Raw genomic sequence first — 27,023 nt, forward strand, 5'->3', positions numbered from 1 at the left:
AATTTAACATATGTATTAAGAACATAAAGAAAATGTAATCTAAGAATTAGATTTAAAAAATCCACACCTACTATTTAAAAGATATAAGAGGAGTTTGTTTGAAAAGAAACTTTGTCGTGTATATATATATAGAGAGAGAGAGTAAAGAAGTGGCATCAATTTTTAATTAGACTATTCTAATTTAAAAAAAAAAAAAAAAACAAAAAACAATGGACTGATAGTGATAGTGTTGTGGGTGAACTAATTGAAGACTTTCAAGTGTAGATCACATTCCAAGTATCCCTTAAAAAAAAAAAAATTAACGAATTAAAAAACTTTTAAATCTACCTTACAAACACCTGTTTATTTATTTATTTTCTCTAGTTTATTTAAAGTTTTGAATTTATCCTCTTGATTTATTTAAGAGAAAATTTAACAGATGCACTAAGAGTATTTGTTAATAAATTATTTTTAGAAACTTTTTATGTGAAAAGAAAAAAATAACTAACTTTATGAAAAAATTTATATTTTTCATGAAAATAATATTAAAATTTTCTCAAAATGATGTATTTATATTTTCTATGAAAGTGATACTAAAATTTTCTTAAAATAGTTTATTAACAAATATTCTAAAATGCCATTAAGCAGACAGACATGAGATGAGACAACATGGTTTCTTAGAATTTGGAATTCTGACCAAGAAAAGCTAACTTCGTATAATAATAGGACTATAATGATAATCAAACCGCGTTGATTACCTTTTTTATTTTTTTTTTGTCAACGCGCTAGAAGGAAATAGCTTGGAAAGTTCTTTTACGTACTTAATCACGTACACTTTTTTATATATTTTTTTATTAAGAAACAAATTGCAGATGTTGAAAGTTCTCCAACCAGGCTTACATGTGCTCTTTATAATATTTCAGACTTGATGAATATATGATATGGAACAAAGTTTAATGTGAATTCTTTTTAGAGTCAGTAATTGTAGAGACAGAATATAATTTTCAAAATTCACCTATGACAGTATTACTATTAGTGCATGATAAAAATAATGTTAATAATGAATTTATATAATAATAATACACAACAAATTATTTCAATAATTATGAAAAATGTAACGTAAATTAATCTTTAGAGTTAATATTGTAAGTGAAGAATGCCAAGACAAGCTTAAGGTTCCAGAATGAAGAAAAGTATGTGCCCTTAAAATTTCTTCTTCCTTTTTCTTGACCGTTGAGCTGGTCCGCAATGCTAATGGTTAGTCGGTATAAATTTCTGAAAATTACACACAAACAAGGACAAGAGGTTTCTTAATTATTTTGGTCAGAAGTCGTAAAAGACTCTTGTCGTTTTGGATAAATCTATCTCAGTCTTATAATTTTTTGTCAAGCACCATTAGGGCCTATATACATACAAATTATGCTAAAATTATAGTAGTATCTTTTAAAGTTTGTGGTGCACCATGTACCATTATTTGGAAGAAACAATGGAAATTTCGACTTCATGTTGATTTTGACATTACTAATGCCAAATTAATGCCGAAAAATTTGTTTGCATTTTTATTTGCAGAGATGCATTGCATGGCCATGACATAGCATCCTCGACAATCAAATAGCTGAATTTAATACCAGAATGATGTGTATTATTCAAAGTTTTTGGTGCACCATGCACCATTTAAGTTATTTGGAACAAATAGTGGAAATTTCGACATTCTTAATCTCAAATTCATGTTGATTTTGACACTAATGTCAAATTAATGCCGAAAAATTCGTTTGCATTTTTGTTTGTTTGGCAGAGATGCATTGCTTGATGATGACATCGCATCTTCGACAATCAAATAGCTGAAATTACTACCAAAAGGCACATTTAGGCACTTTAACTTACATTTTACTAGAGAAGAAAACATGAAAATGCCATATTCTAATGTTACAAAGAAATATAATTCCTCTTTATCTATTAATCAGCATGGAGTTTCATAGGCATATATAAACACATTATTATTATTATTATTGGAACATCATCATAAAAGCGACAAAAAACATACAAAGAAGGTTTTTATTTTTTTATTTTTTTTATTTATTCCATTAAAAAAAAATTATTTTGTAAGCTTGGGAGGTACCCACTAGATATAATCAAATAATTGTAGATGCTGGTATTTCAGTGAATGCTTTAATTTTAATAGTAGAAGCCCGAGATGAAATAGCTAGGGTTTATTTTGACAACTTAATTTGACAAATAAATTTAATTCCAATGATCCTTTAGTGGAGAAGCAGAATAGAATATTGGGCAGTGCCATTAGTCAAGGTAGAGGAATTCAAGAACATTCTCTCTTCCCCCTTTTGTTTGGGAGGCTTGGTTAAGAAAGTCTAACAAAGAAATTATTGGGTCATGCTAACGAGTACCCTTAGGGTAATGGTTAACAATTTATTTTAAGAAAGTTTTGACACCACTTTTATGGGAAATGAAAAAACTGTCAAAACATTAATTACTTTTTTTTTTCTTTTCCTATCAAAACTTTTTTTTAAATAGATTGTTAATTGTTGCCCTAAAGGCATCCGTTAGCATTTCTCATAAACAAAAAGCATTCTAGTTTTCTATTCTCTAAATAAGATCAAAAAAGCATTTACGTACACATTGGTGACTAAGGCTGCAAGTTATTCCCATCATGATTAGAAATTAGAATATTAAAATAATGTGTTCTATTAATATTGATAACCTACATTTTGACGTTTGAGTTCATATTCCTCTAAATATTGGGAGTTAATGTGTTTAGCATTCATGAGATCAATTGTTTAAGTGACAATAGTTTTTAGAACAATAACTCACATCGGTCCAATTTAATGTATTTCAAATAAACTAACTTATCAATCAGAAGTATCCACTGCCATAAAGAAGAAAAGCAAAACAACTAGCTAACAATATAAATGTTGTCAACGCATTGGCAGGGGAAAAATTAAAGAATTGCAGGAAACATGAAAAGAAGAAGAAGCAGAAACAAAGATTCAGGTAAGGTGGCTGCCCCCACCCCTCAATTGGTTTAAGTTAAACTCTGACGGTTCATCCATGGGTAATCTTGGCTTGGCTGGAGGAGGTGGATTAATTCGAAATGAAGATGGCGAATGGGTGAAAGGTTATGCAAGAGCTATAGGTAGTGCCACTAGTGTTGCAGCTGAACTATGGGCATTAAGAGATGGAATTCACTTATGTATCTCCCTTAAAATCCCAGCGGTGATATTTGAGCTTGATGCAAAGTTGGTAGTTGATCTCTTGAAGAAAGACTTGGAGAAAGCAAATGGCATTGATGTTTTCGCTGCTGATTGCAGAGAAGGACTTAACTAGATCCCTTTGGTGCGAATCCAACATTGCTATAGGGAGGCAAATAAATGTGCCGATGCACTAGCGCGAAGGGGAGCTATTATGGATCAGGATTTTACTATTTTTATGGATCCCCCTTTTGATGTTGTATTTTTGCTTAGATTAGATTCTGCTGGAACTTTGTTTGATCGGTTTGTTGCCTCTGGTTCAGAGGTCTTTTAGTTGTTAATGCATTATCCTCCTTACCAAAAAAAAAAAAGAAAAAAAAAAGAAGAAGAAGCAAAAGCGTTATCATTGGGGTGTGCATTTTAGTCAAAAAAATGTGCACCCCATATTCGCTCCTATTTTCTCCCAATTTTGGAGAGATTGAGTTTTGGTGCACTCAACCAAAAAAAAAAAAAACAGCTGGGCCTCACCATTTTCTCTTCCCCTCCCTTTCCCCTTCGAACCAAACATCCCTTCCACTTATTTTCTTTCATATTTTTTCTCATTTATTTTCTTTCCTCCCTATTCCACCTCCAACCAAACATAACCTTACAGTGCTCACTTGAACATGGTTTAAGAGATAAACTCTTAAAGTCTCACATAAGAAAGAAATTGAACATTTTATAAGTGTATATAATCGTGGGTGTGGATCTGTTTGGGTCATTCAATATTATTAAATATTTTGTATTTCTCTATTTTTGTGTCAATTTACTATGCAATACTTTTTATTCTAGAACAATGTGTCTATTCAAGTTGCACATTTTTTGAATGGTGCAAGTGTGTTTGTAAATAATGAGCCCTTCATTTTATTCGATTAGCTTTTTTTCTCATTTATATATACAATCATAAAGCCAAAGAGAGAAAGAGACAAAGCTTTTTTGAGGAGTATTTAGATTACTATGTTTCTTCTGTTTGTTGTTGTGAGGACAACAGACCAAGCACATTTATTTGATTATGGGCCATACTCGAGGATGAGCAGACATCCGAAGATGGTTAAAGGGTTCGTATAAACCTAAGTCAATAGGTTGAGGAGAAAAGAGGAGAGTAACAAGGCAACTGAGGTTCCTAAGGAGCCGAGCCACCTTAGGAGAGCTTTAGGGAGTAAACCATTTTGAAAATATAAGTTTCAGGGAAGTAGTAGAACTGAGCTACTAACAAAAGAATAAATATTTGAGAAGGAGATTGTCACCACCACATTAAATGTACTGCACCAAATGAACTGGTATTTATAAAGAAATGACACCTAAACAGTGACATCCCAGCTCACAATTCCTCACAAAGCTTCCAGAAGGTCCTGATGGAACAAGTATTCAAGGGATTTCTTAGAGAACCAACAGGTGGAGGGCTGAGATATAGAAGGGAGGGACTATATAAGGAAATGACCACCATAAAAATGGGGCATGTAATCTGAGAAAGGGGAGAACTACTTATATTCTAGAAAAAAACTTTATTAATATAAGAACATCCCATCCTTAGACTTGACCGAGGAGTGATATTTCCACCAATTTGCACGTTTATTCATGTTAGTTTGGATCCTATTCATTGAGGCCCACGTTAAATTTGCAAAGTAACTTCTTGGTAAAACCCACTTTCTATCAAATTTATTATTTTGGGCTTATTAGGCTGACATCCACTATTCTTGCTGGGTTGAGGTTCTAATTCTAATCCTTACAGTTGTGATCATTGTATTTTAGGAGACAAATATCTATGAGTCTCAAAGCACCACTAAAGAAATAGTGTGAGAGACGAAATTTGTCATAAGCATAAGGAGATAGTGTCAAAGACTATCTTTTATCAAATTTGCATTCATTGTTATGTATTAATTTGGTTTGTATTTATATTTAATTGTTCTTGATTATTTATGCATTATACATATTTGTTCAATTTGTTATTCTTGTTTATAGAAACACAAAAGTAAAGTTTGTGCAATATTTCTAACAATCTTAAGACATATTTCTACTTTCTTTGAATTTATATTTGTGATTTTCTTTAAAAGGATCTTTGCTTATTTTAAATTCTTTCTTGATGAGAAAAACTTACCAAGAAGAAAGTCAGTGGCATATTTCCTTTGCTTTCATGTAAATTGTTTAAACCATATTTTGTCTACCTTCATTTTATAAGTAATAATTCCAATTTTTTTTTAGAGAGTTTCAACCTATGACATCCGCTTCTTATAATAGCCTTTTATCATTAGACCAAGACATCAATTGGTTTTTAGTGTAAGCGGGGATTGAACTCCAGATCTCTTATTTAACTATCAGAGACTTTATTAGTTGAGCTAATTGAAATACACAAGTAAAAATCCCAATTTAAATTCAAAAAATTATATTTTTTACATTAAGAAAATAGGAATGTCAATATTAACCTAATTTGTCTTGATTGGATGTCAAACTAACCAATTTTGTGGTTCAATAATCAAAATGCTCCAAATGCCATTTGTTGATCAAAAGCTTTCTCCAAATTTGACTGTGCTTAACCTGGGTTTTACATTGATTTGACATAAAAAAATCTGACTGTTTGATTGGGATGGGTTTATGCTCATATCAATAATAACTGACTTCTCTTTAAAATGACTACTCATAGGCCCAAATCAGACTCAAAGAGTAAGATATCGCAAAAACAATGAAAAAAATGCTAAAGGCCAAATTTAAAAACAAAAAAGTGTCAAAAGTTTGAGTATAGTTTAATCCCTATTGAATCATAATAATAAATAATAATAAAAGTGTCCACAGATTGGCATAAATAAGGATTTGTTGGAAAGGTTGCATGAAAAACTTCAATTTGGTATGCTTGGATCACAAAACTTTCCCATTAAAAAGTTCTTTTTATTTTTCCCCCAAATACTTAAGTAAACCTTTTAATAGAAAGGTATTTTCATTACATTTGCTTTAATGCTACATTTGTTTGGGCATTTTCTGAGTTTGGTAGTATTGAAAAATGCAAATGAAGAGAAACCTCAACTTTGGTTAATAGAAAGATTAACCTTTTTTTCCTCCTCCTTGGAAAATAAGTTGTCCTTTCTATTACAACTCCATGCCTTGGTAAGCTATCTCTCTAGTTGTCACGAGGCTTAGGTATCCTCTCTCTCTCATTGCCCCTTATCTCTTTCTCCACTTTCACTCTCTCTCATTTAGAGATGGTAATGGGGTGGGGGTTAGATCATAGGTGCTTCACCTTTACCCCACATTGTTGTTGTCCTACCCTGTCTCTGCCTTGCATGTTGGGACAAACTACTTTCCCCCATTCTCGCCCTGCCTTGCCCCCACATTAGATTGCCCTAAAGACAAATATATTGACGTTTTTGGTAATTTTTTAAAATATTTCTTTGTTTCTGTTGATGTTAGTGTACACTGTTTTGCTAATTCAAAAATCTAAAAAATACTCAATATTTTCCCCAATTACCCAAATCAAAACAGTTGGTGTTATATAATTTTCTCAAATTTTTATTGTACCCAAAAAAAAACTTTGTTGCTTTGTTGTTTTGATTTTTTTCAAATGAGATATCATTTGTACACAAGGACTTTTGATAATGTGTGCAGCAAACACTAGAAAACGAATTCTACCCCATTTTTTCATGATCACAAACAAACATAAAAAAATGAGTTTTGTTCTCTTACAATATAATTATCAAAAAACAAGTTATTTTTCCTAAAACATCATCTATCCAAACAAATTATACTTAACAAAACGGTTTCAACTTTCATGCCCAAAATTTAAGAAATTTGAAAAATAAACTTTAGTTGTGGATTCCACTTGCCTTAATTACTTACAAGTTTTTCCTATCATCAACTATGAAATTATGAGCCATTAAATTGATTAAAAAAAAAAAAAAAAAAAAACTTTGAATCAGTAAATTCCAATTTCAGAAGCCTGGCCCAAACAAATATATTTGGGCTTTCTTTCAAACTCCTCAGCTGGGCTACCCGCTTGGCCCATAACTCTTACACGGTTACACATCTTTCTCCACTCTCTTCTCAGTCTTCCCCGTCGTTACAGTCTCAAAAGTCTCCACCAAAAGCAAATATCAAAAACCATGGCTTCGGACCCTGACCCGGAGCCCCAATCGGATCCCCAAACCCCGACGATAACCGATCCACTAACCAACGAGTTCGCCACCCTCAACGACCTGACCCACGACCTCGACTCTCTCAACGAGCTCGCTTCCCGCGGCTCGTGGCGCACGATCCTCGACAAGGTCGCACATGCGCGAGCCCTCTCTTTCCTCCGCAAGCCGCACGAGCACCTCACGTACCTCGCCTTCCACGTCATCGCCCTCTCCAAACTACGCCGTTTCGCCGACGCCTCCGCCGAGCTCGACACCCTCGACGACCTCGACGCCGCTCACTACCTCTACCAAACCTACCCGAATATCTACCCGACCCGATCCGGATCCATGGTCCCCTTCTCGCTCCGGTGGCTCCACGCTCTCCTCCCTATCAAGCTCGGCAAGCGCCAACTCGGCCTCGACCGATTCTACGCCCTCCTCGATTTCGTTCGCTCGAAACTCGAACTCAAGGATGGCATTTCCGGAAATATCTGGAAAAAGCGGGAGGGTTTTGTAATCAACTCCATCATCGGCCACCACTTGACGAACAAGGAATTCTCAGTGTGTTTGAATTTGATTCACTTTTTGCTCAGCTCCGATCCTTCGAACCCTGTCTTGATCTCGAAGCTCGGTTACATCCAAATGCAAATCGGCGATTTGGAAAGCGCGAAGAGCTCGTTCAATCGCGTGGAGTCGATGGTGGAGACGGAGAGCGCGGTGGAGTTGAAGAACCTTGTGAATAGGAACAAGGCGATGGTGTATATGGTCGGAAAGGACTACGTGTCGGCGGTGAGGGAATACGAAGAGTGCATCGAGAGGGACCCTATGGACGTGGTGGCGATCAACAACAAAGCCATTTGCTTGATGTACTTGCGGGACTTGCCGGATTCGATCAAGGTTTTGGAGAGTGCGCTCGAGAGAGTTCCCACTGTGGCGCTCAACGAAACGCTTGTGGTGAATCTGTGTAGCATGTATGAATTGGCTTATGTGAATCACTCCGATATCAAGCGCACGCTCAGTAATTGGATTGCTCGTGTTGCTCCTGATGACTTCGATTCTTCGTGTACTCGGATTTGAGGTAGTTTATAAGCATTGTTGTTATTCATTTTATTTAAATATACATGTGGAATTGTAGGAGTAGAATTATTGTTAATGTGATTTCGATTTTCATATGGTACATTGTATCTTTTACTTTGTGTTGTTGTTTTGTCGTATCACAATTTAGCATTAAGAGTAATGAATTTATTGCAATTTGCTAGTTATGGATTGTAAAATTTATTCTTGTGAGTACTATTTTGGCCAAAAACTTGGAAGTTGTGTCTTGGGAAATAGAAATGGAAGCTCTGCTGCTTATATACGAAAACAGGAGACCTGAAACTAGTAAAACTAGCTAAAAGTAAAACTAACTTAGATGGCTGTTGCTGTAGTGATTACAGATTTTCAATTACACTAACTAACTCCAGTAATGATTCTACCCTATCATAAGTTGACGAGTGCGAATTTTTATGAATGAGGATGCTAAAGGAGTTGCAGCTACTGCATGTATATCAAATCACAACATGCCGTATGTAGAGGACTCAGGGCTTGCTATACGACCTGTTGGTGTTATGGTTTAACTGGGATTTTAGCACCCTCAAGATGGGAGGTTCAAATTCTGTAACCCCATCTTGCTGATAAGATTCTTAGAAATTTGGAAGGCCTTGGTTAGCACATCGGTTACTTGGTGGGTAATTGAAACATGCAAAGTTTGAATCACTCCTTGTATCTTATCACGATCAAGGTGACTGTCAATGTCAGTTTCTATATGTTTCGTGCACTCATGAAACACAGGCTTGGCTGCAATGTGTACAACAGTTTGTTTGTCGTAGATTATTAGTGTAGATAGTGAATGGTGGATATGCAAGTCTTGAAGTAAGGATATTAGGATATACCAAAACTGGGGACTTGAAACTAATAAAACTGCCTAAAACTAACTTAGATGGCTGAAACTGTAGTGATTACAGATTTTTAATTACACTTACTAACTCCACTAATGATTCTACCCTATCGTAAGTCGACGTGTGTGAGAGATTAAGCAGTCACGCAAGCGCGTGACCTTTTAATGTACTTAGGCTGCTATGGCTCCCAGCTTTATGAGCGAGGATGCTAAATGATTCCCAGCTGCTGAATTCACACCAAATCACGTCATGCTGTATGCAAGTGTAGTTAGTGGATGGTGAATATGTAAGTATTGAAGTAAGGATATAGAATATACCAAAACAGGGGACTTGAAACTAATAAATTACCTAAAAATAACTAAAACTAATTTAGATGACCGTTGCACAGTGAAAATGGATTTTAATTCCACTTACAAACTCCACTAATGATTCTACCCAATCGTAAGTCGACGTGTGTGAGAGATTAAGCAGTCATGCGAGCAACAAATGTCCTTTTAATGTGCATAGGCTGCTACTACTCCCAGTTTTATGAGTGAGGAGGCTAAATGGTTCGCAGCTGCTGAATTCACACCAAATCACATTATGCTGTATGTGGAGGACTTGCTATTCTCCCTGTTGTTTCACACCTGTTACAGCTTAACTCAGATTTTGACACTAATTATTTTTCGAAAGGTTAGCTTCCTTGGGAGGGAATGAGCCACGATAAAATTAGCAGAATCTACAAGGTTGTTGCCTTATATTTGTGAAAGCTTGATTTGTGCCAGAATGTCTCTCTCTGCTAGCTTTAGGGCACTAGTGTAAACCATGCTAGGTTGGGGCATGTTTTCTATGAATTACATGATTTTAGTCCTTGTTTTCTCCCTTATTGCAGTTACTGGATGTCACATACATTTCAGACTATAATTTTGTCATGACCATGGGTGTTGATGTTAAATGGATATATTTATCCTATTTGCATCAGGAAAAGACCCTTTAAGGTGACTTTGTAGTGCTTGGTAACTCAAAGGATGAAGTTTTCTGATGCATGAGGTTTAGGTTCTTTTTCACATATGTAGGGGGAGAGATATATCCAAGTAACTCGCAATGGCTATAGTATTTTAGATGCCTTTTCCCAAAATGAAAATCCAAAGAAAAAATCTTCAATTTTTCTCTGTTGTTGTATTTGGCATCAAATGCAGTTGACAAGATGTTTTAGTAAACAAGGGCAGTGACCTTGCAGTTATGTAGTTAATGTATCTGTCATAGCAATGTTTACAGGTCGAATCTATTGTAATTTTAGAAAGGTTGTTTGCTTTGCATTAGGCATCTGCTTCTGTGGGTCTGTTGCCATGCCAAAGTGTCAAATTTCATAACAATGACCCAGGATTTTAATTATTATTATTGTTATTATATTATATTAGAATTGCATGTTAGAAGTCAGAATTTGTGTCTATCTGTATTTTTCTGCGTATATTTCATGATCAATATGATCCAGGAAAGATGCTGCATGTGATGAATTTGATGGAACATTTTGATAAAGAACCTGTTAATAACAATGAAAAGCCATATATCTCACAGTGACATAGACTCTTGTTTTATTTTATTTTTATTATTATATTACTATTATTAAAGAATTTAATGTCAGAACTGGGCATCATGTTCATGAATCATGACATGTCTATAGGTGTTCAGGTATTCTTCAGTCCTGCACAAACACCTCAACCTATTTTATTTTATTTTATTATTTTTTTTTATGAATAAGGATAGATATACAGACAAAAACTAGAGAATGATCCCAACCCATCTCCATCTTCAGGGGAAAAGACCCATGGAGGAAGAGGAGAGATGGAAATGGGCCCATCACAATCTATTAACGCTCTTAAATGGAGTGGAATCACTAACATTTCATATATAATAATAAAGCTTATGTGAATGGTTCTTGTAATATTCAGAATGCAAGGTTAGCCTCCATTTAGAATGATTCAAACTCATACGGCATCCCTATTATTTTGATTTGGCATCCATTACTGATGCCAAGATGCTTTAGGCAACTTTTGCCAATGACTCTACTGGTTGTGATGGGACTTGAATAGATGTTTAGGATCAGTCTATGAACGTCCTAATCTTTTTGCATCATTATGTTGAATTCATTTCTGTTATACTATTTTGCTTTAGTTAGTTTTTTAAAAGTTAAATTCAATATGTTTGCTTAATGATTGGTATAATAAATACAAGAAAGTAGTTGCGTATGATATGAGGGTTGAGATACTATTTGATTTCTCAAGACAAATGAATAACTAAACTCGATAAAACATATGAGGAAAATGCTGAAAGGATTACAAATTTGCACAAGCTCTCAAACATATGAGATACTATTTCATTTTTTTGGGTTTCTATATCTAACACTAGGCAACCCAGTGGCCCAGTTGACCAAATTGCACAAGCTCTTAAACTAGAAGTTACTGCCCTCTGCTGATGACAAATAATGTCTTCACAAAATTGTTTGTATCATCTTGGTAAACCAGGTCTATCAGGCTAGCACAGATGACCAGGGCTCAATTTTGGGATTAAAATGATGGGTTATATTATTTTACAGTACCCATGTGGACATGGGCTCAATTTTATTGATTCAAACCCACCCCTTTAGCACCCGCTTTGAACGCCCTAAGCCCAGAGACCACGGACAAGTCCAACTACCCCGCCAAGGTTTTTTTTTTTTTTTTTCATGGCAACAAGAAGGTTGGTAACCGTATTGGTACATAAGCAACTGTGAGCTAAGCTCACACCAACTAACCTCATGCACCTTAAATTTTTTTTTTTTTTTTTTTTTTAGATCAAATGCACATTTTTTTCTTTTTAATTTAGAAAGAAAAAAAAAATATTCTTAAAAAATATCAAAAAAAAAAAAAAAATTTTTATGTAAGTGTTAGCTTCAAAGCAGTATTGATTTCAGTGGATGAGTGCATGAGAAAAGAGAGACGTCGAACTTGAATGGATATCAGAAGTAGAACTCAGAAGAAACTGAATATGACACCGTTTTAGCAAAAAACAATGTATTTTCCAACAGAAATATCAAGAATTAAAATTTTGTTCTCCCAATTATCAAATTAAAAAAAAAAAAAAAAAGAAGAAGAAGGGAAAATGTCACCAACTTCAGTTGAATTCCCCTTTCCTTAACAATCAAATAAAAATAATAAAAAAAGTCACCAACCATCTTAAATTAGGTATACGCATGACATTCCTTTCATTTTCACCTGACTCAAAACAAATATTTTTAGAACAAATAAACCAAACAAGGAGTACTAGTAGTAGGTCCGCTGTGCTTGCCTTGTCACAGTCAGACACTCTTTGTAAAACCAAAGTCCAACTTGTTCCCGATTTTTAAAACAAATATATGAAATATAAATTAAAAAAAACATTCACTACCGTCCGATTCTCCATTCTTCTATTAACACCGGTGGCATGGACATTGCCAAGCCCACCTTCCACCTTGAAAAAAGCCTTCAAGTTCACCAACCCCGCCAACCACCTCCTATAACGTTATATATAGTCACTAGTAAAAAAACTCCCTCTACTTTTCAAAAAAAAAAAAAAAGGCCAACATATTTTTGTATCTTTTCGGTGTTCAGCACTTTGAATCAAATCATATGGCTAATTCACTCCACACTTGTTCATCTTCATCCACCACTACTGCTCGTCTAAACCTCAGAGCTCCATCTCTCGCATTATCCGATTCTCCGGGTTCGGATTCCGGTCTCAGATCCATATCATTTCCTCTCAAGTACGTTATTACTTCTTAACTTTTTTTCAACCAAATTCAACTCATTTTTCCTTTCTTCTCTGATCTTCTTCTTCTTTTTTGCCTTTTCGTTTTGAATAGGTCTTTGAAATTCTCGACAAGACAAGTAATAAAACCACCGCATAGAACAACAACAAAGTTGGTAGTAAAAGCAACGGAAGTAGATATCTCTCTAAGCCCAAAAGTCAATTCCATTAAGCCTTCCAAAACGATAGCCATAACTGACCAGGCCACAGCTCTCGTTCAAGCTGGTGTCCCCGTTATTCGCTTAGCTGCTGGTGAACCTAATTTCGATACTCCTGCTCCTATAGCTGAGGTATACTCTTATTATTATTATTATTATTATTCTTTTTTAATTTTGGATTTTATACATGAATTATATGAATGAGTGTTGTGTAGGCCGGGAAGAATGCGATTCGTGAAGGATACACAAGGTACACACCGAATGCCGGGACTGTAGAAATCCGGCAAGCCATTTGTCACAAGCTGAAGGGTTAGTGTTACTAATTTTGTATTCTATGTATTGTCGTAGGTGAGGGAGATTGATAAGGGGCTGTTTGGTAGGGATATTTAAACAACAATTTTTGTTATTTAAAAAACACAACACGTATTTTCACAATACTTTACTAGAACAACATTACTAAACGGGTCCTAAATTACCGATTCTCCCAAAAGCTGGGACTTTAAATGAGAGGTAGAGTCGAACTTAAGACATCTTTCTTTGATACCATGTTAAAATTACCGATCCTCTCAAAGGTTTAAGCTGTTGCGATATGGTAAATTTAATTATTTAACCACATATTTCTAACAGAGATCATGTGAATTAATTGTGAGGGTTGGTTGGTTTAATAATTGAATTGAATTTTGTGTTTTTTGCAGAGGAAAATGGGATCTCATACACGCCTGATCAGATTTTGGTTAGCAATGGAGCCAAGCAGAGTACCGTGCAAGCCGTCATGGCAGTTTGTTCGCCTGGAGATGAGGTGGATCTTAACTTACTTTTTATGCTTTTCATTGTTAGTTTTGTGTAAATATTTTTAGCTGTTTTTGATTGTTATTGGTTTTACTATATAATATAATTCTATTGAAGGTTCTTTGTTATATTCGCCTTTAGAGAGGAATAGAGGGCGGATTATGATTGTTTAGTATGTAGAATTGTGTGTTCCAGAGGTAGGATTATGATTGTTTCGCTTGCTATTCAAGTAGATGGGTCTACAATGAGTTTGAGCCTTTTGGGGCCATAATATATCTAAAGCTTATTAGCTAATACTTGAATTAGATCAAATTACTAGTTTAAAAGATACTTCATCCTTTGTAGTTGATGGATACGCATACACTATGTTCATCTAATCAAAGAAAAATGATAAATGCAAATTCTTTTCCCTCTACTAAGCAACCATTTCAACTTCCAGCTCGGCCTTTTTCTCATTTAAAAACAAAAAAAAGAAGAAGAAGAAAGGATGAGGGGTAAGTGAACTTCCTTTACTTTATAATGAACTGAACTCACTAGACTGCTTTTTGCCAGAGATTTTAAGTATTTTGTTGTGGGAACCAAAATTTTGGTCTTATGCATGTGCGGAAAAACAGGGGTTGGGGGGGGTGAGAGTCATTGGTTTTTTTCATTTATAAGTTTAAAATGGACTTGGTGGTTATGAACCTACAACCTCACGCTTCAGTCATCTTGTGAGGATGAACTGCTGTTTTAGCTAAACCTCTTTGGAGGGCCATTGATCATATAAAGAATCTGTTCTGAAGGAAAATGCCATAGGTATAGGTGAAGTTGGTATACTGATTATGCCAATAAAGGTAATGATACTGGTTAGTTGCAATGAGGATGAGGAGGTATAAGGAATGAGTTGGTCATAGAGGAGGAGTGAAAAAGGAATAAAAGCAAAAGGAATGCTAAATGAGAGGAGAGTAATGTTAGAAGAGTAACTGCTGAGCAAGAACACAATGACTAAAAAATTTGAGTTTAGAAGATGACGATCTAGTTTCACCAAGCATATCAAAAGCTAAGAAATTTATTGGAATTGTAGCTAGAAAATGAAAAAGAAAAAAAAAAAGGACCATGTTTCTCTTGTATTGTAGATCTATCAAATTCTTAATTCTCTTAAATGAACATATCTCTATCCTCATGTATGCTATGTTAAATATTTTAAAGTAGGAAATAGCTTGTTTAGGCTGTTCTGTAACATATTTCATGGATTGGTTGCTGAACAATGTCCTTTTTTTCATCATGCCTAGCTGTTTAGGGTTTTTTGTTACAGTTTCTGTGGGTGATTACTTGGTTTTTTTATCCTCTTCCACATCCTTTGGAAGCTATGTGGTTGTTGGAGTTCTCTTGTGTCTATACATGTTGAAAATCCACAGTTCTAATGTAAAGGGCTGGTGATTATTGGAACAGTAAATACCTTTTACATCTGAAGATTGTATGCATTTACCAAATGGCATTAATTTGGCAGGTTATAATTCCAGGTCCATTTTATGTAAGTTACCCAGAAATGGCAAGGATGGCTGATGCAAAACCTGTGATTCTTCCAACAAAAATCTCTGAAAATTTTCTTTTGGATCCAAAGGCCCTTGAATCCAAACTCACAGAAAAGTCAAGACTGCTTATTCTTTGTTCTCCATCCAACCCAACAGGATCTGTTTACCCCAAGAGATTGCTGGAAGAGATTGCTCAAATCGTAGCAAAGCATCCCCGGCTTCTGGTACAATACTTGACCTGAACCTAATGACCTGCACGTGAATATGTTCAGTATTGCTAATATGTCAATCTTTAATTTTCTGTTGCTTTCTCTGTTCAGGTGCTGTCTGATGAAATTTATGAACACATAATTTATGCTCCAGCAACTCATACGAGCTTTGCTTCTTTGCCAGGCATGTGGGAGAGGACTTTGACAGTCAATGGATTTTCGAAGGCAAGTCAATACCACTGAATTTTTATACTGATCTCTGCTCATTAATTTCATATTTCATGTATTCTTTCTCTTCTATCAAATAGTTCCTCCATATTTGTAAGTTTTTAAAACTTCATATTAAAGGGCTAGCCAGATCATTATCTATATACATAAAGTAATAGGCCTCACTCTGAGAATTAACTTTTAGCTTGTGGGACTGTATAGACCTTTGCGATGACTGGTTGGAGACTTGGTTATCTTGCTGGTCCAAAACACTTTGTGTCGGCATGTGGAAAGATCCAGAGTCAGGTATTTTTTAATATTATGTATCTGCCTACTGAAGCTCTATGTATGATGCATTCTTTTGATCTCTATTCTACTTCCTCCTAATGAATTACTTTAGACAAATCACTTTACTTGTAGTGATTGTGGCAACAAGATATGAGAAATGTTTTGATTCTATACCTGAATTTGGACTTTCAGAAATTCTTTTATCCCGTTCTCTACCGATGTCTCTTAACTTTCCACTGAATATTCTAGGTCAGATAGGATCCCAATGTTCTCATGTTGACTAGTTGGATTATGTTGATAGTTTGATCAATGTTACTATCATAAATTATGGCAATATTTTTAACAGTTACTGTAGATTATTAAGGACTGCTTGGTGCAGTCTTATTGATCTCATGCTGGCCAGAAAAACACTTTCAATGTATGTCACATCATAGTTTTTGTGACTAGTTTCATGATATGAACAGGTAAATTATTGAAAGAGATCTGATTTGAGTCTACTCTAGTTTGTTAATTCAAAGTCTGTTGCCAGTCCATTACTTGTGGATGTGTAATATTGACGGGATTTTAAGTTAGGAATTGTGAAGATTTTCTGGCAATATAAGCATCCCAATGCTGGGTAGGAGGTTGAAAATGTGCTAACAAGTGTTAGATATAAAATTCTTAAAAATATTTCCTGATTAATTTGGCATGCAGTGTGATAAATTGTAGTTGTCTTAAATGCAGATATATTTTAGTATTTAAATACAACAAATTTCGAGAGGAGCTTGTAATGTGGCATTTATAAGAGAAGTGACAAGGACCTCAAAATTTGTATTATGAATGTAAATTGAAGTTACTTCTAGCATTTAAAAATCTGATGATATCTTTGACCCAGAGTTGTTAAATATAATGTTGAGAGAGAACATGGGAATCTTCCTCATTTTACTTGGTGGAATCCACTAACGAACACTTGCCCTTGAACCATTGGCTTTGATACCACTTGTGAGGAGACTAAACACCTTGGGAAGACTCCTTGAGTAGTTAATATAACATATAAAGACACAATTAACCCAAGAGGCCTAAGCCCAATGGGTATGAGCTCAATTATGTTATATTAACATTCATCAAAAAAAAATTATGTTATATTAATCACTCATTCTTCTCATCATAATTCAATGTGGGATTTCACTACTTAACCAACCACACTACTCACATGTGAATATTCCAACATATAACCTATCTCTCCTCTTTTTTTCCCATATGCCACTGCAAGTGGGGTAAATTTGAGAATGCTATGCTTACAATTTGAATGCCAAGGCTGAATTGGAAGTAATTTTGGAGGGGTATAATCTGATATGCCTGTGCTGGGGAGAAACACATTACAAGAACCGTGTAACAGAATGAGGAACGTATAGGAAGATCATATAAACTTGTTCAAAAGAAGAAAAGATACTCTTAAGAGGTATTTAGTTGGATTTGAAACTGCTAAAAAGATGCAAGCAGAAATGAGGGACCAGGGTTGCCAACTTCATATAGTTCAAATAATGATTGTTAATTAGTTGGTTAATTTTTATGAAAATTTCAAAAGCAAATAGGAAAAATAACTGGATTTGATCTGTTAGGTAATTCAACATTTCAACATGCCCTTTCCCTTGGTTGGGAATTTCAATCTGTGTTTCTTGTAAAATAAATTTTAAGCTCCAGCTCTGAGTCTAGTTTCCTTTCTTTCAGTTCACTTCAGGAGCTAGTAGTGTATCACAGAAAGCAGGAGTTGCCGCACTAGGACTGGGTTATGCTGGTGGGGAAGCTGTTTCTATTATGGTAAAAGCATTCAGGGAGCGTCGGGATTTCTTGGTTAAAAGCTTTGGAGAATTGGAAGGTGTCAAGATATCAGAACCCAAGGTACAAACTTTGATTATCAATTGGTCGTCTTTTTGGACAACTAATGCACTTTTCTGTCAGATAATCGGTCTTGCCCCTTTTTGAATGCTCTTTTTTCCCCATCTGATTATCACATTTTTCACTTGTAGGGAGCTTTCTATCTCTTCATTGATTTCAGCTCTTACTATGGAACTGAGGCTGAAGGATTTGGTAAAATTGATAATTCAGAGTCCCTCTGCCGATATTTGCTGGACGAGGGTCAGGTATGCTTAATTGAATGCCATTTTAGAAATTTTCTTTTCTCAAAAATTTAATTTTAGTGCCTCTCTTAGAAGTAATTGAGAAGGGATGGATGATTTTGTCATGCCAATAAATAAAAAATCTCTGGCTGATTTCATTAATGCCAATTTGGTATGAAACTACATTTTCACTCTATCTGAAGTCTATGGGGATCGAAAAGTATGTGGAGCAGTTCATTCTTCCTAATTGGTTAATGACTCTTACTGACAGGTTGCACTAGTCCCAGGAGATGCATTCGGGGATGACAGCTGCATCCGTATTTCTTATGCAGCATCCCTCACAACCATTAAGGCAGCCGTAGAGAGAATTAAGAAAGCACTTCTCCCTCTGAGGCGGGCCGTCCCTGTTTGATGTAGATAATTACTCTACTACTAGTTGTTCCTTTCTTAGCTTCCAAAATGTTTATTGCAATAATTAGTTTGGGGAAAAAGGATGACACGTCGGTCATCTTGATTCAATTGCCTTTTTTTTTTTTTTTTTTTTGGCTCCAGCTGGAGTTTGTATTTGATGGTAAAAGTGCAAAAGTGGATAAACTTGGACATTGGCTTTGTATGACGTTTTCAGTGATGTATCAAAAATGTTTATAATGATGTAATTGAAAAGTAATTGAATAAAATTCAGGTTGTGTGTGACACTGCCATGCCATCGTTGGCAATTGGCGTTTTCTTGTTTCGTTTACTTCCGTAATGACTAAGAGAAAGCCAACACCTGTAATGTCGGGTTATAGCATATACAACATTTATTTTTTTAATGCTAAAACCAACAAACTAAACTTTCAAACTGGGTAAAGCTGGACACGTTTCAAGTGTAGCTGTCTTTTCCATGAAGGATTATTGGGTTCGACTGTCTATTCAAGTTTGTTGTATAAACTGTTGCTATCTATCAAGGATTTCACTTTTGTTTAGGATTATGATTAGATTAAATCTTTGTTTAAACGATAGCCAATATGCAGAATTTATTAGAAGATAAAACACTTACGTGTTGACAATTTCTTTCGGTCTGATTGTGACAAAAACATTCACGTCACTGCAAGAAAAAAAGCCCATGGTTTTGATTATTTACGATACTATCACTTGCTTGTGTAAAAAGTTATATATGTTACTAGGATCAGAAATTACGTGGGGAAAATATGTTTTACAGTTCCGTGGTAGTAATCCCAAATATTCCTTGGCTGTGCCTTCTTTTGGTGGTAAACATATTCAGGTTAAGATGGTAGGGAATATTCTTGCCTATAGAAGACTTTGCTTAAACTGTCACAACATCTTCATTAATAACTTAATGGATTTAGAAAGATGAACTTTTCCCAAAGGTTTCGTCCAAGAGTATCTTCTTTCAAAGTTCAAACTCAAAAGCAATAGAAGAGCAAGAGAACGAGGAAAGGTAGTCCGTGTTCTTTATAACAGTATTCCTATATACCTGGAATACAATTAAATATAACATCCTCAAGAAGCTAAGGACACCTTCATCCAAAGCTAAAACTTACATTTGACTTGAACTACAAGAAAATCAATCTCAGCAAGAATTCTCTTCTTATACCTGCACTTTTCTCTTTTCTTCTTCTTACTTCATCCATTTAAGACATCATGGTAATGTCATTGAACCTGCACAAAAGCCTGAAACGGAAGAGACAGGTATTACCAATAAGAGACTTTGAAATGGAGGCTCATAATTCTGGGAAAGAAGGCATGGCAGAGATTGTGTTCTTTGACTTGGAAACAAATGTGCCCAATAGAGCTGGGCAACGTTTCTGGATATTGGAGTTTGGTGCAATTGTGGTTTGTCCCCAGAAACTTATTGAACTAGAGAGCTATAGCACGCTGATAAGGCCCAAAGATTTGTCTGTGGCCTCATTGAAGCCAAGTCGATGTGATGGGATAACAAGGGCAGCTGTTGCAAATGCACCAAGCTTTGAACAAGTTGCTGACAAGATATTCACCATTTTGAATGGTAGGGTGTGGGCAGGCCACAACATTCAAAGATTCGATTGCATTCGTATTAAAGAGGCCTTTGCTGAGATTGGTAGGCCTGCACCAGAACCTGTTGGAATGATTGATTCTTTAGGGGTCTTAACTGAAAAGTTTGGCAGAAGAGCAGGCAATATGAAGGTATGTACATAGCATATTTTTTTGATGAAGTATGTACGAATATAGCATATGACTGTACATTGATAAGGTATATATCTAACACATCTTCTCTCTCATAGTATGTATCTCTCATATCCACACGCTGTGAGAGGGAAGATGCATATATTTAAGTATGAGATAATGATTGAAGTAGATAAGGCCTTGCAACAGGTTTTTGGGGCTTTTAATGAATTTAATGCAACTATATAATGTAAAATTAATGGTGTTCTTAGGTCTTTATGCAACTATGTGCTTTCTTTATTGAATCTAGATTGCATGGGGGTTTTTAATACTTATTGTTCCTGTAATTTCGAATACAATCAGAACAATCTTGATCACTCATCTCTTTTTGTTAGATGGCATCGTTAGCTACATACTTTGGGCTTGGGCAGCAAAAGCACAGGTATGAAAATAATTTGTCTTGTTTGTATACTTAAAATAATGCAGAGTCCATTTTTTTCCTTGATAGGAATAATGCTTAGTCCTTGATTTAAATGAACTCATAATAATGGTTTTAATATTAACTATGTTAAACAGGAGCCTTGATGATGTTCGAATGAACTTGGAGGTCCTCAAGCATTGTGCAACAGTGCTATTCTTGGTATGCACTAGATTTCCAAACTGGTCTCTCAAAATCTTTCAATTCATGCAACAATATACACCAAGATCACATATAAATATATTGAAGTTGTTATTAATTTTACCATTAAATGCTTACAAATTGACTTGTTAATAATTGTGATTGATATCACATATACAACATAATAAATAAGATTTTTGAATTACTTTTCTATTTTGTGTTTATATATAAGTTAATACATTAATGAGTTAGTTATTAGTCGTAGGAATAATGAAATTTATAGTAATTGTACCACATTAATGATCATATTTATACAACATTATTTTGTGGTTAAAACTTAAAAATTTGATAGTTTGAGGTGTTATGGTATTAGGAATCAAGTCTCCCAAACTTATCGAATGCAAAGTGGCAAGGCTCTCCCACAATTATGACAAGAAGTAGAACAAATGGAAAATTTCCAAGCAAAGAAGAAGCTAGCCGGAAATCTCCCCCAATTACTTCTATTGCATATCAGAGAAAATCTCCCCCAATTACTTCTATTGGGTATCAGAGAACAGTTCCCAACACAAGGGGAAGTTTGGGAAAGGTTTGAACTACACTTTTCTCTTGTTATATTGTGTATGCATGCATGGTTAATCATATATATAAAATGAGTTACTCACAATGACAAAAATGAATGTCACAATATTTGAAAACCAGGTGACAGAGAGTGTACGTAATCTATTGTGTAAAGCTCAAGGAAAACAACCTCTTAATAGCCTACTCAAGCATTCTCACACGTTGCTACGTTGAACCAGATGATGATCAAGGCATGCATGTCTATCCGACTTTGTTTCTTATTTGAAACAACGGAGTTCACGTAACTTCCAATGGTGGAGGAAAAAGCTAGCTCATGCTCAATGGTGTTCATTCTTTCAATTGAAATGGAGACTCTACAAGTTTCATGCAATAGAAGATGACGAAGTACATTAGAGAGAGCTCGTCCCTGTTGGAATGCACATGTGAGGACGCTGAAATCATCAAAAAGATGCACTCTACGCTGAAATCATCAAAAAGATGCACTACAAGAACACCAATCAATTTGTTTATACTCAAATTAATTGATTAATTAGTTCATTCTTTTATTTTTTTTTAAGGCAGCTCTTATCTGGAAGCCACTTGTATATATGTATTTTTTTTAATCATTTGAAATTCATTGTATATATGTTACTACCTATTCATTGTAATTAGACCTTAATCCAAAATAATATTTTTTTTTACCAATTTAACTCATTTCTTGATCCAATTGATATTATTTTCCCAATACCTTTTACGGTGGAAGCATAACAAAACATACAATTTACACTGAATTGGATTCTTTTCATTTTACTTTAAGAGTTACACACTCGAGACATTTAGACCCCATATTTTACGGCTAATGTCAAATTTATGCTAATTATGAAATTTAAGTCCAATGGTTAGCCAACTACTATTATAAGCATGCATGGATAAACATAAAATCAATCCTAATCATAGAAAATTAATTATCCACAAGAACACCAAATTGTTTAAGAGGAGGAAAGTGAGAGAATAGGACTGAAAATGATGTGACATCCTTTTCAGGGTGTCATATCATTAAACAATCCACTAATAAAAATAGTTGTAGTACATATTATTTATAAAACCCTCCAAGTACGCAAGCCTCCAACTCTTGCTAGCAACTGATTCCTCGAATCATTTCTTCTCTTGTCTCTTGATTCATAATTGAGCCTTCAATTGCAATCTTCCAATCTTCTTGGCAATACCAGAATTTCTAAAATGGTTCTCAAGTTCCAATCAACACAAAAACTCTAAAGGTTGCTTTGTGTGTGATGGTCTTAATTTCCTCATGGAGGATTTGGGCAATTTAAGAGGGAGAAGGTAGAGAGAAAACAATGGATTTGCTCTAGGGTTTAAGGGTTCTCTCTAGCCAAATGAGATTTGGGTGTTGAAATTTGTGGGAAATGGGATCTTATAGTAAGTGTTGGAATATCAGAGAAAATAAAAAACAAAATTGTTTTTGTTCTTACAATTTAGTATGTGCAAGAAAGAGGGGCAAACTCTCTGTCTAATTACATGAACACACATAAAGTTAAGAATAAAGAATTACATTGAAATTTCTCATGAAATTAGCCAACTAAGAGTCCAAACATATTTGAAGTGGAGAGGGATTCCATTTTATGGTTAAAATTTTATTGATTGAACAATGAATTGAGTGTTTTGTCATTTAAAATTTCAAAATGCGGTGGCACTCGATACATATTTTAGATTAATAATATTTTTAATAAAAACTATAAAATGGATCTATTTCAAATGGAGAAAATCCTAATATCAAGTTATAGAAACATTTTGTATATCCTTATTACATTATCCAAAATAAATTCACACAATTATGGTATGCCAAAGGTGGTGAGACCATTGTATTTTTATCACAAAGCTAAATTCCAATAAAAATAATATAATAACAGGCATGTCCTCTATATATTAACTTGGCAAAAATATATTTGAGGTTCTTAATTAACTTTTATTAAAATGAAATAAATCAAATTTCAAGGAATAAAATATAAGTTAGACCAAATCTCGTGGATAGGGCCGCTTCTACTATAGAAGCAAATGATGAGGTCGCTTAAGGCACCTAGTAGAAAAAATAGGCCCTCAAATTTTAGCATAGAGTAATTATTATTATTATTATTGTAAAAGTATTAATTAAGCTCAAATATTAGCCAATAAATAAAATATATTTTTTTTATCAATGAAAAACAAGAAAAAGATAGAGAAAAATGTTATGTCCACAACGTCTTTCACAACAAATCCTAAGTGGCAGGTTGTTATTGGTTGACAAAAAAGTAATTTCAGTAGTAAGTTAAAATTAGAACCAGTAACAGCTTAATACTTAGGAGTTGTTGTGAAAATATTGTGAAAAAAAATGTAATACACAAAAAATTCTACATTTTTCATAATAGTTGAGTTGACAATTTTTTACTAGTTTTTATCTAGGTTTGACTTACCACAAATATCACATTTTTACTTACCACTACCAATCTGTCACATTGATAGCTGTGAAAAGTTTTGTCAATTTTTTTTTTTGTCTATAGATTTTCTGAAGAAAAAAAAATCTATGTGGTTAATTAGTAGTTTTGCATCTAAAACAAAATAATAGAATTTAAGTAATATTAAATTTTTTTTCTCAAAAAAATTCATATTTGAATAATAATAAAAAAAAAAGTTTCAAATCAATTTTCGCCTAAGGCCCCAAATACATCAAGCCGTCCCGGCTCAAGGACTAAATAAGTAAATATATATTTTTGCTTATTAATTTTACTTCCTTTTTTTTTAGTTGGTGAAGAAATTAGGATCTAAGATGTATTCAAATCCCATCCACGATTCCACCTATTTACCACCCAAACCAAGCTCCATCGTTGTAACTGCATTTGCATGTGCTAATAGTTGAATTTTAAACAAAGTGGAAAAGGCTTTCGGCAGAAAGAAACAAAATTGAAAAAAGCCTTTACTCAGAAGGCTCGTTTATGGCCTTCACTCACCCACCAAGCATTAAAAAGTAAGGCTTCAGATACATTGTATTTAGACGCATTCTTAGCTCTTCCAACTTTTCATGACACAGTATAACTTCTGTCGAGTGAAGAAGACGCTTGTTTAATGGATTATACCTAAATAGGGGAGACTTTTAAAAACCATCCAACTTTACAGCTTGTCCTAATGGTTGTTTCTGTACGAGGATCTATGACAACACATCTTGGAGAGGAAAATTTAATGTTAAAACTAAGTTCAAAATTTGGCTAACCTATAGGAGATTAAAGGTCAATTTATGAGCACATAATAATGCATCAAGAACAGAGAAGGTAGATGTGGCGGTAGATATGATCCTTATCTAACCAATAATGCTAGTACCACACACAAATGCACATATTTTACTACAACTGTCTTACGTGACAAACTGTGATTGATTGTCTATCACTATACTACTAATCGTTGAAGACGAGCTATTATTAGCGTGAACACAAGGGGTATATGAAGCTAGATTGTGTATTATTGGGTTTAAGTTAAATATGTGATAACTTTAAACAATATCACACCATCTAATAATTCTTATTGTATTAATATTTTAAAAATCTCATTTGTTGGATTAATGTTGTCTATGTTCTTAACATACTCCAAGTTTCGTATCAATTGGGTACTATTTACTTTTCGATTTAGAAACCTACATTTTATGCATAATTTTAGGTACAAAAATTTAAACATTTGAATGTTAACATAGTTATTGATCTTAGATTATCTTGAAAATTTTCAAGTATGTAAAATATAAAAAGAAAATTTATTCCAACAGTGGATTTGTTAACATTCACATCCAATAAAAAATTATTAAGTGGATTTTTTTTACAATAATTTTCATAAAAAGTCATAAAAATTAAATATTTGTGAATTCACTAAAATTATTCTTAACCATTTAGATTTCCTAAGTCCTTTATATATTAGAATTAACATTTGTAATAATTATTCTCTATAATTAAAAAGATTAGTAATAGAATAAATACATTTATTTCACTAGTTTAATTATTTCAAATAGTGGATTAATTATTTAGGTATAATAAAATTGTGATGCCATTTTTCTAAGATTTATATGAGAAACAATTAATTTATAATATGGTGTTCCTCAAATTTAGTTGTTTTTGCAACAGTTGAAATGAAGTCCAATAAAATAAAATATAAATTTTATAACACACAATCAAGAATGTTAAAATATAATTGAATGATATTTGCAGTTTTATTTTATAATTGAAGGATATTTATATTTATATTTTATCAAAACGATATTTGCATTCTTAATTATGCTTGAAACATGTCTATCTATATTAGTCACTACATCATGTAATTTCCAAATTTGTAAACACATTTAGTATGATTAAATTGCAATACCACTCTTATTGTCTTTTTATTTTTTATTTTATTTGATAAAATAGAACACTAAAAAATACAAGTTTACACAAGAAAAATGATAAATTATTAAAGTATTGGAGGAAACTAATAATAAATTAGTGATGTTTGTGTCAATACCACCTAACCGTTATAACACATATCCATACACACACTTGGCTGATTCCTTATCACATATTGGATTTGCTGATTCAAATTCGCCAGCATGCCTATGTTGTACCCAAATTTCGACCGTGTTTGACATTATCCACCAAAATCATTGATGGTTTTTCACTTGGCAACGCATGTTTGGTGCAAAATTGCAAAAAGTGTGTATACTAGGGTGGGGTGTTGTTAGAGAATGGAAACATGAGGTGGGGGATGCTACGGTCTAGCCGTAGGGACAGGGAAAGTTTATTTGGGGAGGCTAAGCTAGAAAAATAATGAAATATTTGTCAATTTACATAAAAAAATATTACAATATGTTCATATTCTAAATTATATCAATCTTAAAATTTTACATTTTCATTTTTTCTAATAACATGTAAATAAATGAAACTTATTCCTCAAATATTATAATACTTAATGAGTATTATAAATTGGTCATAAAAATAAATTCTTATCAAATATTTCAAAATAAAACTTATAACATACATGCGCATCGTGTGAGATATTGACTAGTTAAATTTAATTGAGAGACCTAATGAAGTATTGCCCTTATGGAATTGTTACAAATATGTTTAATAGATTCATTGCTATGTGGTAGCTCTCCTCTTAACCTTTAAAAAAAATAAAAATTTAATATTAAGTTTACATTCTATAAGTTAATTAGATTTATTGTTATTTGTTTTTATTAGACTGTTTATTTTTTTGGATATGCTGGATTTTACTGCATCTAGAGTTTGTAATTAAGTTATGGGCCTTAACCATGTGAACTTTATATATGCTACTTCACTCTTTCTTCTTAATGATATCCTCTC

At 33.8% G+C, this 27,023-nt stretch overlaps 3 protein-coding genes across 7 annotated transcripts; all 3 read left to right on the top strand.

The window, feature by feature from the left end:
- Nucleotides 1-7,238: 7,238 nt before the first annotated feature.
- LOC126690613 (uncharacterized) lies at nucleotides 7,239-12,883 on the top strand. 5 transcript variants are annotated; one of them, XM_050385842.1, is made up of 2 exons: nucleotides 7,239-8,402; nucleotides 11,057-12,883. In XM_050385842.1, the coding sequence occupies exon 1, from the start codon at nucleotides 7,313-7,315 to the stop codon at nucleotides 8,399-8,401; it is 1,089 nt and encodes a 362-aa protein (XP_050241799.1). In that variant the 5' UTR covers nucleotides 7,239-7,312; the 3' UTR covers nucleotide 8,402; nucleotides 11,057-12,883. The 5 variants fall into 5 exon arrangements, with proteins under 5 accessions (XP_050241799.1, XP_050241801.1, XP_050241804.1 ...); XM_050385844.1 differs by lacking the exon at nucleotides 11,057-12,883 and adding an exon at nucleotides 10,133-10,821; XM_050385847.1 differs by lacking the exon at nucleotides 11,057-12,883 and adding an exon at nucleotides 9,769-9,786.
- Nucleotides 12,846-19,062, top strand: LOC126690612 (bifunctional aspartate aminotransferase and glutamate/aspartate-prephenate aminotransferase-like). Its single transcript, XM_050385841.1, has 10 exons — nucleotides 12,846-13,021; nucleotides 13,121-13,355; nucleotides 13,439-13,532; nucleotides 13,919-14,022; nucleotides 15,502-15,750; nucleotides 15,847-15,960; nucleotides 16,165-16,248; nucleotides 17,941-18,111; nucleotides 18,240-18,353; nucleotides 18,601-19,062. Exons 1-10 carry the CDS (start codon nucleotides 12,888-12,890, stop codon nucleotides 18,739-18,741), a joined length of 1,440 nt encoding a protein of 479 aa, XP_050241798.1. The 5' UTR covers nucleotides 12,846-12,887; the 3' UTR covers nucleotides 18,742-19,062.
- Nucleotides 19,063-19,819: 757 nt separating this feature from the next.
- On the top strand, nucleotides 19,820-22,365 carry LOC126690614 (protein NEN4-like). Its single transcript, XM_050385848.1, has 5 exons — nucleotides 19,820-20,495; nucleotides 20,870-20,916; nucleotides 21,051-21,114; nucleotides 21,467-21,679; nucleotides 21,793-22,365. The coding sequence occupies exons 1-5, from the start codon at nucleotides 19,974-19,976 to the stop codon at nucleotides 21,883-21,885; spliced, it is 939 nt and encodes a 312-aa protein (XP_050241805.1). The 5' UTR covers nucleotides 19,820-19,973; the 3' UTR covers nucleotides 21,886-22,365.
- The last annotated feature ends 4,658 nt before the right edge of the window (nucleotides 22,366-27,023 follow it).

The sequence above is a fragment of the Quercus robur genome, chromosome 6 (assembly GCF_932294415.1).
Source record: "Quercus robur chromosome 6, dhQueRobu3.1, whole genome shotgun sequence".
NCBI lineage: Eukaryota > Viridiplantae > Streptophyta > Magnoliopsida > Fagales > Fagaceae > Quercus > Quercus robur.

Excerpts from the sequence above, each read along its gene's own strand:
- LOC126690613 (XM_050385842.1), top strand. The coding sequence starts at position 7,313 with ATGGCTTCGGACCCTGACCCGGAGCCCCAATCGGATCCCCAAACCCCG.
- LOC126690612 (XM_050385841.1), top strand. The coding sequence starts at position 12,888 with ATGGCTAATTCACTCCACACTTGTTCATCTTCATCCACCACTACTGCT. Across the intron at positions 13,533-13,918 it reads CATTTGTCACAAGCTGAAGG|AGGAAAATGGGATCTCATAC; the intron begins GTTAGTGTTACT and ends TGTTTTTTGCAG. Across the intron at positions 15,751-15,846 it reads CAAAGCATCCCCGGCTTCTG|GTGCTGTCTGATGAAATTTA; the intron begins GTACAATACTTG and ends TTCTCTGTTCAG.
- LOC126690614 (XM_050385848.1), top strand. The coding sequence starts at position 19,974 with ATGGTAATGTCATTGAACCTGCACAAAAGCCTGAAACGGAAGAGACAG. Across the intron at positions 20,917-21,050 it reads CTTGGGCAGCAAAAGCACAG|GAGCCTTGATGATGTTCGAA; the intron begins GTATGAAAATAA and ends TATGTTAAACAG. Across the intron at positions 21,680-21,792 it reads CAAGGGGAAGTTTGGGAAAG|GTGACAGAGAGTGTACGTAA; the intron begins GTTTGAACTACA and ends TTTGAAAACCAG.